The sequence below is a fragment of the Semicossyphus pulcher genome, unplaced genomic scaffold (assembly GCF_022749685.1).
Source record: "Semicossyphus pulcher isolate SPU_LCO1_2020_fin unplaced genomic scaffold, fSemPul1.0.p SCAF_7, whole genome shotgun sequence".
Classification (NCBI taxonomy): domain Eukaryota; kingdom Metazoa; phylum Chordata; class Actinopteri; order Labriformes; family Labridae; genus Semicossyphus; species Semicossyphus pulcher.
Window position 1 is genome coordinate 11,428,682 of NW_027211748.1, and position 12,064 is coordinate 11,440,745.

Below are 12,064 nucleotides of genomic sequence, written 5' to 3' on the forward strand. Positions count from 1 at the left end.
TGGAAGTCCCGCCCCTCCTTGATTTTGATTGGTCGGTGAGGGCGAAGTGACATTGACGAGCGTGGCACTGTTACTGGCGTTACTGCGCTGAACTACATTGGTTTTGTATAGAAAGGAGCTGCTGCCAGTGCAAAACACGCTGTTAGTAGACACAGACCCTGACACTGTCCTCCATCCATTCATCCATTCCATTCATATACAGAGAACAAGCTGTGCTGTTGTCTCATAATTATCTGAAGAGAGGCCCACAGTGTCACGCTGTGAAAACCCTTGACCTAGATAACAAGGCAGTTTTCCATTGGCAAAAAAAAGCACTGATAAGTGACTTTTGGCATAATAGCAAAAGTCTTAAAGATGGAGAGGCTATCGTATTATCTGAGCCACGAAACCTTTTCCTCACGGCCTTCCCTTAATTCCCTCTGAACACTGTACAAAACTGTAGTTTCTACATCAATAACCTTCACACATCTTCTCCAAGGTTTACTTGGACTCCTGAATACACTAGAGTCATTCTTCATGTTATCAGTAACACCTGGACCGTCTACTATGTGAAAAAGCACCTTTTGTCCCCTGCTCACAATCATATAAACCACAAGATCAACAAACAGGTCAGTGTCATACAGCGGGCTTGGCATTTTGTGCCGAACTTTGAGGCCACAGTATTCCCTGCTGCCATGATATCTGTAATCTGGCATCTTGGGAGAGGCTTTCACAGGCGCAGAGAGCAGCTTTTGATGCTCCACACCCTGAGGTTACATTAAGCTGCTTTTATGCACCGAGAGGACAGAGTACAGGACAGGAGAGAAGAAAGAGGAGGGTGGAAAGTGCATCCTGGGAGGCACTAGGAAAGTAAAAAAGGGGCCTGCAGATGGAGGTGCCCAGAAGGTGCGAGAGGGCAGATTATGGCTGATTCAGCTGAAGTGGAAACAGGTCAGATGAAACCAGATATTCTCCGGCGTCTGGAGATCATATTGTACAGACTAAGCGGTTAAATCTGCTAGATATGAGGATGCTGCTTCATGATGCCTTCAGGTGTCTGTCTGAAACACTCCTGTCACTTTATAGCTCACTGTTGTTTATACTGTGTAGTGTACAAAAAGGATGCATTTCAAGAGTCGTTGCACAGAGATATTTCCAATGTTTTCATGGAGCCTTTTGTGCTCCAGTTCCCGTGTTTGGTTTTCTCCACTCGTATCCACTAACAGATATATTATTAATTTATAGCAGCAGACAGCAACACAACTTTTCCAGTTGTGATAAAACGCGAAGAGCTGCCTTTGAACATCCTCCCGCTGGTGGTGCACAGAAGTAACCCGGAACAGCTGACATTATTACTCACTTCAACTCCACAACAGCACAAACTACAGCTTTTAAAACAACAAATCGGACACTTTCAACAAGAATAGTCGGCCTTTGCGCCACATTGTATTATGCTGTTATATCCTATTTACGAGGGTTTGATGTAAATCTCTTTTATGCTTCACCTATTACCGCCTGCTTGGACACTAATGGACTCCAGCGTGCCACAGCTATCTTGTATTATGATCCAATATGTGTCAGCTGCAGAGTAACAGCCCTCCCTCTGTTATAATGTGGCGATAATGCCATGCCATAAAATTCTCCCCCCGATGTCGTTTAATTTCTGTAATGAAAAAGTTCAGAAAACATTCGTCTCCAGGTCCTGATTCACTTGATGAAATATTCATGTAATATTTTCCTTTAATCATCAGCACCAAAACAATAACATAAGAAACACGACTCATTTGCACATTTTCTAATGAATATAATTATTGTTTCATAATGAGATTCTTCCTGTTGGAGGGGGGGGTGGGGGTCTTCAGCAGTCCATCAAAACGGAGAGGACGTTCTGTTGTTTTGTCTTTGAATCACAGAGACGCTAAAAACAATTACCAAGTCATTTCAGGGAGAGATGATCTCTCAGAGAATCCAGTAATGAATCGGGGAGACTTTGTGAAGCCGAGTGCTGAAAGATGAGATGAGCAGGCGAAGAAAGAGAGAAGAAGAAAGCAGTACAGTCCTTCATCTTCATACAGAGCGAAAAGTCTCAGAAGAAAGGCTCGACTGCCTGCAGGAGATATTGGAAATATCGTTCTTTTCCATGAAATAGATGTATGAATTGAAACCAAGTGAAAGCTATCACCCTCTATTGATTGAACCTATTAAATCCACTTCAGTCATCGTGCAGATAAAGAGGGTAATACAGCAGTCAGAGAACTGGGACGTAGATTGAACAAAATTGGTGGCAGGTTTAGTCTCAATTTCAGCCTTAACCCCTTTAAATGTAGCTGAAATACACAGCCTGGAGGTGAACAAGAGGAGGAATTAAGGCAGCAGCATACCTGACCTTACCTGGGAAATTTCTCAAACAGGTACCAGACTATTAGTTTAGGTTCATCAAGACAATAAAAATAAATTCTTCATCGATACGATCGTTGAGGATAACACAGATTTTTACACAAAGCTGCAAGCTGCTCTGGTAGATTCATCTGGTTTCCCTCACATTCAGACAGATTTGCGTCCAGCCTTAAGGAATGCCTTATGAATTGCATGATGGAGCTAACTACCTAGCCTAGCACCCTAGTGCTACAACATGTTTCGTCGCTCTGATTGGTTGTACCACAAGATGCACTTTGGTCTAACGCCTCTTTGAAGTTGAAAACAGACCGAGAGGTTCCAGACTAATTTGCAAAATTAGTATGGTGAAGCCGGGCAAAGACATCAAAACCACACATCAAAAACTGGACGAGGTGTTTCTCCTCTGGCTCTGAGCAGAAGAAAGTGAAGGACTGGGGTAAATCCTTGTATTTGAAGCTTCACTCTGAACATTTTTTTATAGATTCATTATCTCACAGTAAGAGTCTTACCGAGCCAGAATTCATCCTCCAGGTTTCCAAAGCCGACGCGATAGTCACTCCACTTCCTGGAAAAGTCAGTCAGGCCATTCTGTCGACGCTGGAATATCTAATAGAAGAAAAAACACTCCCTCATATCTCAGAGCTGTGATCAAAATGACCTTCAGTATTGTATGAGATAATAAAAAACAATGTTCTCTACTTCTCTTCCTCCCCCTTTCTTAACCTAAGTGACACAGTTTCTTACACATATCACAAAAGTGCTAGTACAAGTTATCTTCACAGAGACTCACAATCCAGCCTCCTTCATCAGTGGTCATGTCGCAGTACACCTGCACGCCCTGGCTGGGGTCTCTGTTGACGTAAATGGTGTAGACGCCGCTCAGATTCTCTCCGTTCAGCAGGTGTTGGGCACAATTCTGAGGTGTTGCAAACAGACGACTCCCTGGAGAGAAGCAGAAGAGGCATGAGGGAAAAATAACTGTACCATTTGCTTGTTTTTTGTCCAACTTTTGATTTAAAATGATTCAGGTTGCAGAGGTTTATGTCGACTGCAAATATAGGATCTACAATGAAATGCCATCTGGCAACATTGAGTATTTATTTTAAGCTGCAGTTATTCATATTTGTACATCAACATCCATTCATGCCTGCGTGCTTATACTGTATATAATGATGAATGAGTGATTGAGCCCAAAGACTCTTTTTTTAAAGATGATTATTTATGGCCTTTTGCCTTTATTGGACAGGAAGGTGGATAGAGCCAGAAATGAGGGCAGAGAGAGTGGGGATGACAAGCAGCATATGGCCTCTGAGTCGAACATAACGTAGCTCTTAAACAAACAGATATTTCCCTCTGGAGTTGGTGGAGACCAAAACAGAGCCTAAAGTGGAGTGAATGTTGGCCTTACAGTCTTCAGTAGCCAGAAACAAGACTTGTAATGAATGCTAATGTTGCTCTGTCTGTTGGATGTATCAACAGACAACTGTTCACTAACAAGTTAGTTTTATCATCTTAAACTGACAATCTCAAAGATTTCATCTCTCTCATCTATCTCTGCGCCCCCTGATGACAATATATGGTGATTGCAGGAGTACACTTCCCAATTTAACCAGACGTCTGAGCGTTAAAAATGTGTTTCTTTTTCTTTGGATTTTCACGTATTTTTGAAGTTATATCTGTAGTCATCGATTTTTTCTTTGTTTCTTCAGCCATAGTAGATTACTGTTTACTCGCAACACTTGCAGAGACTGGAAAAGCAGCCGTTTAGCTCCGCCTACCCTCTCTGGCAGACCAACCACTGGTGGCTGATGGAAACGCGTCACTAACTGGGCGCCGCTTGTGATTTTTTCTGTGAATTTCGCCACAGACACCCAGTCTGTAATAATACTATATACTGCAAATGCAAAGGCTTTCGTCAGTGGACTTAACAGACATTTATTTACATGGAAATCTTCGAGATTATTACTTTAAGGAGGCGACAATATTCCAAACGTTGTTTTGAGCTATTTCTGCTGCCCCCCAGTGGCTAAAAACATCAACACAGTTTTAAATAAATCAATAGCAAACTTTCATTAAACAGCCTACTGCTATGTTGAAATGATGGATATTAAATTCCCGCATGTTCACGTAAAATTCCAGTTGTTCAGCAGCTTCCTAACCACGTTTGAGTGACATATCAGGCATCCAATTACGCAGAGAGCACATTACAGATGAGAGCACACTGTTCAGACAGCAGCCCTGCAGGTGCAAGCTAATGGAAAGTCTAGTTCGCTATGCTGCAGGGAGGGGAGAAGGAAACTGTGCCAGACTACCTCTTAATGTGCAGCTTTAGTTATGGTTGCTGTTATGTGAAATGTACTGCAGGAAAAAGACAAACAAGAGTGTGTATGTGTACCGCACCTGTGGTGAAGGTAGTGGAGACTACAGCGCTGGTGTCGAGTCCTCTTGCAGCCTGGAGTTTGACAGTGTACTCTGTCGTCTCAGCCAGTCCCTCCAGTCGGATCCACGTGTCCTCTGCATCCAGGATCAGCTCCTAGTGCACACACAGACAAGTTAGAAGATATTAGATCAAGAAATTGCCTTTTATAAAAGTCATAAGTTTATTCAGTATAAACCTCGGGATGAAAATGAACTATATTAGAATCCCCATAAGTCGCTGATAAAACACTGAATTGAGCTTGTGAGTTTTAAAAAGACTCGTGGCAACAAAGAGAAAACCTTCTGGCTATTTTTGTTCAGGAAACACATGACAGCTTGTTCAAGGAGCAAAATATTCTATATTTGGCAGCACAAAAAGGTGAGGTGTATTTAGAAGGAATGAGAAAAAGATGTAATGTCAATTTAGATGCTGCAGAAGCAACTGTTTACACATGACAAATGTAAATAAGCCCGTAGATTTGGAGTTTTATTTTGGGGCTTTTAGCGCTTCTTTTTCAGCATGAATCTGTTGTTTGAAAGCATAAAGAAGAACTTGTAATGTTTTCTTCTTTAGTGTTTCGTAAGTAGAACAGTGGTGTCTTGTAATCCCATGTGGGATGGGCTAGATGTTAGGTATGACACAGAAATAACCGACTGAGAGCTAAGTTACACTTCCCATGACTGCAGAACAAGCTGAGCTGCCTGCTTGCGTTTTTACATGTGAAAAGAGACGATACAAGCAGAGGGGAGAAAAAGAGAAGTGGGTTGTGTGGTGGGAGTACATGATGAGAATGAGATGAAAGAAGGAGAAGCTGTGAAGCAATCAGGAAACCAAAAAATATCTATTTTTGTGTGAGGAAGTTTTGACAGCACTGTACGGTTACTGCTGACAAATCCTCTTTTATTGGGCTCGTCTTGAGGAGCCAAAGCGTTTTTGAGAGAGTCCTTTCTGTGACATCAGTTCTTAGAAGAGGCATGAGTGTGTCTTCAGTGTCTGCATGTATTTGTGAGAATGTGTGTTAGAGTTTGCCCTGGATACACATTAAATATGAACAAGTCAAAATGAAATATTCAGCCAGTTTGGGGGGAAAAAAATCACACATTTCCAGGCAATGTGTCCGTGTGAATTATGCAGGAAAGCAGCTGGTAAATGGTGTCTCTCTCTGACATTTTCCCTCCAGGTTTTCAGGGTCAAGATAAGATTTTTATTGCAAGTGAAACCTCCCTGTGTTATCGAGGAGAATACATATCTGTGCTATTGATTGTGTGTGTGTGTGTGTGTGTGTTAGAGTGTGTATTTATCCTCGTGTGAATGGGGAGATCTTTATCACACCAGACACAACCATGACCGACAGTGATACATGCATTTACTAACTGTTAAGTAAATGTTAATCAGATAAGGAACTAATCTCACAGCTACTTTGTGTAAATTGCAAAAGTCCATTATCTCCGTGTGTAAGACGGGACGCTGCCTGAGCAGCTGGAAGGCTCACAATTACGCGGTTAGATTACAGTCGAGGTAACGCCGCCGCATGTTTTCAGCCAAGAGAAACGTCAAGTAGAGACAACCAGAGGAAAATCGCACAAGCACCACTTCAATCTCCGGCTGCAGAGATCGCTTTTTGCTCTGAGCACAAGTGGAATGACTCATTTGTTGTTGAACGATATGAATTCAAAATATGCCACTTGTTGAGGAGCTCACGGTAGTAAATGAAGACTTTAATAACACGTGAAAGGACATGATCAAAGGTGAGGAGATGAATAAAACATGCTCCATCAGGGTCTGCAGGGTCTTTCAGCTTTTTACCTTAACACATGTGCTGTTTAATTTAGCACTTTAACAGGACATTATGTTATCAACAATATTTTGTTTTGTCAGAATCATTTTTAATTGAACTTAGATTTTAAAGTGAATGTTTTATTTGTAGTTTCTAACAGTTCCTTTATATATCAATAGTGAAATAGTGTAATAATGTAACGGTGTGTTTATAATGTGACAAAACAGACTTTTCAAGTATTACTGAGGACTTACTCGGCCGCATGTTTCACTCAGGAGAACTTGATTTTCAAAACAAGCAGTTATTAATGTGTGTAAACCTTTACTGTTAAAGCAATCAAGCATTAAGTGGGATATGTCCTGTTTATTATCTTTACATTGAGCTTAAATGAAAGATAAACTATGCTTCATTTTTGCTGTATAAATGAGTGTCTGTTTATGAGTCAGACTAGGTTGTCCATCTGAACAAAGACAACTTTTCGTCTTGCACATGTGAGGACATGATGCGGTCCCTCCAGGATTTCGCGGCCTGATTTTGCGACAGCTTTTTCTAAAAGTTGCAATGAAAGTTGTGATGTTTTGAGGCTGAGTGAGCTGTTTGTCTTCAGACATCACTTCCGGTTGATTTTAGTGTCAGCACTCCAAAGATGTGTACAAATTGAATAACACTAAAGTCAATCGCTATGAAAAATGCTGATTTCTCACTGCACGTGAATTCAATGTTATCCATATGTGCAAGGGAGAATCTACACATTATGTAATACATATATATCTCCACTGCTCTACTTGGTACTCCAGCTGCTGCGGCAGCATAAAACAACGGATCAGAGAGAGTACTGTTAAGAGTAATAGTCAAAGTAAAAATCTTTTTTGGACAAAATACACATTTAAAAACAAAAAAAGTATTATATAAAAAAGAATTCTGCTTCCTCTCAGCCTGTGAGGGAGGGTGTCGAGTCCAGGTTTATATCTCAATGCAAACTTTTCATAAACTTTCTGAAAAAAAATTGCGCCCGCAAGTGTTAAGTGTATTCTTGTTGGATCTGTCCAGGTAGGCTGTAGGGGGCACTAATGCTTCAGCTAGGTGCCAGTATAAACCACCTGCACACCCTGGTTAAGATCTCTCTTGACGTAGATTGTGTAGACGTCGCTCAGAGACATTCAGTTTGCATCTCCAGAAATGTGGGGTGGAAACTGTAGCTTAGCTTACTTTTCAAACTGTTTGATGTGCTGCACCTGTCCATATAGTTCGTTGGCTGACCTGCAAACTGGCGTTAGAACCACAACTATTCTGATGGATGTTTATTTGGTCCCTAATTCAGCAACGCACAGTGAGAGTGGAGTTTATTCCTTTGCTTAGATAAGGAGGAGAGTGGGAGCAGAGAGGTTAATGGGGTCGTTGCTCAAAGTCTCTGGCTGTCGTGTAGCAGACCGCTGTGATTGTTAGTCAGTATGATTACCTACCTTTGATAGAACAGAAAAGAACATTTTGAAAGTGTAATTGTTAATTAAATATGAATGTCTCTCTTTCTGGTGCTGATTTGTATTCAGTGTGTTTGTATTAGGCAGAGATGTACGCTGTAGGAGAACAGAAAAACTTAATTATAGTTTAACTTAGCATGCTAATTTATACAGAGGCTCGGAAATGACACGTAAAATGTTGATTTAATTTAACTTTTATGTGATATTTCGGGTGAAATGTTTCCTCACAAACAAACAATTATTTTTGGATTTAGGCAGAAATGTGGAGCAGCAGAATAAAAAGAAACAATTTGAGGAGTAATGTTGATAAAAGTGTGATCATCTGATCTGTGGCATTCTTTGTGCAGGAGTGACCCCTGATGGTCACCCACTCAGCAGTCCCACACATTTAAGGTCAGAGTGTGTGTGTGTGTGGGAGAAAGAAAAGGAGAACATGTGTCAATATAAGCGTTTACTTTTTCCCCTGTGTATGAGATCTTTCCTCTATGGAGGGCATTGGGTCGGACAGTCTGTGTGCATCTGCTTGTGTTTGTTTTTAAGGCCCCTAATTGCCAATAAAAGGGAGTCTGTTGCAGAGCATCATGGGAAATGGGCTCCAGTCAATTGGTTAACAGGCGTGGTGCTTTTCACAGCGCTCCGGCTAATGTGCTTTATTACTATTACTCAGCCACATCAAAAAGTTTAATCAAAATAAACAATGTCTCTACAGAGACACATTAAAGTGATATCTCTATTAGACAGGCTATCACACTGCCGGGCTCCCTCGTGTGTGTGTGTATCAGTCTGTGAGTGTGTGTGTGAGTGTGTGTGTGTGTCCCCAACCGCTCATACGAGGGGTAACAGCGTGGGGTTACATGATTGAAAGATAAAATTTAGATTTTGAAGTGCTGTTTGATTCAGCGTTAACTTTCCGGAACATTTTTCATCTCTTGTACTATAAGTTGTTTAAAATGGGAACGTTTTCTTTACTGCAGAAATCTGAAAATATCCTGATGTAGTTTCTGCAGAATTAAGTTTCTATTTTCTGATGTGCAAATCAACAAAGCACAGTTTATCTCCCCGACATGTTTGGAACTGTAGCCTGAATACTCAACAGGATTTCCAAAACTACTAGAGATGGAAACATTCAGGCTGCAGTTAAAATGTTTCACATACATGGAATTACAATAATAGATTTAACTGTGTGTGTGTATGTGTAGAAATGTGTGTGTGTGTAAGAGACAGGATTGAAACACAAGAGTTCAGTGTATGTGTTCGTCATACTTTCCGGCTGCCGTCGGTTGTCTTGTAGGTGAGCATGTAGTTGTCAATTTCGGCGATTGGCGGTTGCCAGGAGATGAGAGCGCTGCGGTGATTCACTTCACTGGCGGTCAGGTTGAGCGGTGCGTCCATGGCTGCCAGGAGGAGAGAACAGGATCAACTTTAAAATCAATTTAGTGTCAAACAAGGACGCGTTACAGAATATTATTCTACATTTTTTGGAAAAAATGGTTCATGTCCACTTATGCTTAGTGTGTGTCAGGTTTTCACAGGAGCTCATTTGTGGTTGAGTGAGTAAAAGGTGTGTGTTGAAGATAAGAAAACTGCAGAGATAAATGTCATTTTGGAGGTATGCAAGTATCTTTGGACAAAATAACATAAACTTCTTTTTTCACAACATTTAAAGTCACTGTTCAGGTAATGAGGCAGGAACTGTTCTGTTGATTTTCTGGAATTTTTCAGCATGCAGAGACGGTTTCTTAGACTCCTAAATGTTTCATTTACAGCTGATGGCTATTTGTGAAAAATCAGAACAGTCAACAGAGAGTAATGTAGCTTTTGCATTCCTCACATTAGATCATTTCTGTTAGGGCAGTGGTGTCATACTCTGGGCTTCATTTGTCTGACCTACAGTAATGAGCCAAATGCATCAGATGCTTAACCAAATGAATACTAATGTTTTCATGGGGGGGGGGTGTTATGCTAATTTCAAGCTTCATATTTCACTCTGCGATACCTGTGGAGAAGCTTAGCATAATTTACAGTTAAAAAAAAACCCTCATGTTTCTCACACTGGTGCTCTGTGCAGGCCGTCACACAGCCTCTGCCTGAAGTGACTCAGTCAGCTCTGTCCCTTTAAGGAACCCCGCCCCTACAAGCCCACTTTCTTCTGATTGGCCAGCTCTCCGAAGCCTGCTGAGGCTGCAATTTGTGACGTCCCAAAAAACTGTGTGAAACTTGGCGTTCACAGCAGCCTGCAGGCTGAGCTGAGAAGCCTGGGGATTACTCCAACATACTTTTACCTACAGATTTGAAACTTCACCCACGTTTGTGTCTTTAAATGTGAAACAGCGTAATACCCCCTGTTTCTGAATTGACATCAGCTCACACATTATTCTCATTTCTGCCATCTGGAAACTGTTTCATAGCTCACCTATACCCCTTTCCCAACGAAATTAGCGCGTTGACACAGGTTTTTCAGACCCGCTTATGTATGTCGATTGTCTCTTTTCCCATTGCCAGTGGAGTATACTCCTTTCTGTCTCTTTTCTGCCGCGCCACCGTGTGACGTCATAAACGTGCCGGAAACAGGGTTAGTAAACAGTGAAGATGTTACGGTGGTTAGGCCTTTATTGTATCTATTACTCAGTCAGTCTGTTTATCAAACTCGGCGCCGACGAATTTGGAACGATGTTTGAGCGCTGCTCGGACGGAGACGTGTGGAATGTGTAGCTGAGATGACGAGGAGTCGCAGAAGTTACAGATGGAGCATAGCATCGCGCTGGAAAGGGGCTGGAAAGATTAGCTTGTCGACCCGGTTCTACTGCAGAGTCATTTGACCCGGGTCTGAATGCTGATTGTAACCTTTCCCACTAAGCAAAAAGGCCAGGTGTTAGTGGGTGTTAGTGGTATTTTTGACCAGTGGGAAAAGGGCACTACAAACACACATATCTAGGGTACTTCATGCATCCATTATGCACAGCAATTATACACAATTGTATCAACTATATTAATAAAATAATATAGCTACTTTTAATCCATTCTTAAGGTCATTGTGGGAATTTATTCAATTTAATTCAACTGTATTTGTCCCTCAAGGGTTAATTTAAGAGCCCCTCTGTACACTGAACAGATAACACCACAATAACACCGTAACAAGTACTGGATCTATTGTAATATTTATTATCCTCCAAGGTGAGAACATAAGTGCCACAAGTGTTCTGTTTAATAACTTATCTAAGAGGCCCTCTGCATAACTGAACACAAGGTCTGGCCTCCCGATCATCTGATAGTTAATGAAACAAGCTGTGGCTGACTCACCATCAGGAGACAAGCAGCAGCAGCAGCACAATAATCAGAGCGACTGCAGGCAGTAAAACCTCAGCCTGACAGAGAAAAAATAACAACCTGGAAATAATAATACCTAAAATCGACATGACTGGCCAACAGATAATCTGCAGGGTGGTAAAAGTATCAGTTTGTTTTGACAAGCTCACAATATGAATAAACACAGGAGACTTAGCAGAGTGACTGAACAACATGTGGCCTTTTTCTGAGGTTGGCCCGGTTGTCTCAAAGTCGAGATGACCGAACCTCTTAACAGAACCTCAATAGACTGGATGAAATTAACTTGTCTAGAACGTTTAATATGTCAGCAATGCTGAAGGGCATTTTTTAAATGAGTGTACTTTCATTTTTTAGTCACTTGAACCTCAAGTGTGATACTGACAGTTTGAACAAGATCCAGAGGATAAGGCTTCTGGTTTTACATTGTTCATCCATCCAGCTGTCATTGAGAGGTGGGGTATACAGCCAGGACTGATCACCAGTCAATCACAGGGCTGACACACAGAGACAGACAACCTCTCATGCTCACTCTCACGGGCAATTTAGAGTCACCAATGAATCTAACGATCATGTCTTTGGACTGTGGGAGGAAGCCTGGAGGGTACCCACACATGCACGGGGAAAACATGCAAACTCCACACAGAAAGGCCCACTTCATCCAAACTGGGATTCAGACGAGTAACC

At 41.6% G+C, this 12,064-nt stretch overlaps 1 protein-coding gene across 1 annotated transcript in view; it reads right to left on the reverse strand.

Annotated features, from left to right (window-relative positions):
* The window catches only part of tnr (tenascin R (restrictin, janusin)), a 78,925-nt gene that overhangs the window by 8,774 nt on the left and 58,087 nt on the right, over positions 1-12,064 (reverse strand). Inside the window, exons 22-25 of the mRNA XM_069685136.1 lie at positions 9,317-9,447; positions 4,777-4,909; positions 3,167-3,318; positions 2,886-2,982 (exon numbers count right to left, since the gene is read on the reverse strand). Of these exons, the coding sequence (XP_069541237.1) occupies positions 2,886-2,982; positions 3,167-3,318; positions 4,777-4,909; positions 9,317-9,447 (513 nt within the window). The remainder of the gene's footprint in view (positions 1-2,885; positions 2,983-3,166; positions 3,319-4,776; positions 4,910-9,316; positions 9,448-12,064) is intronic.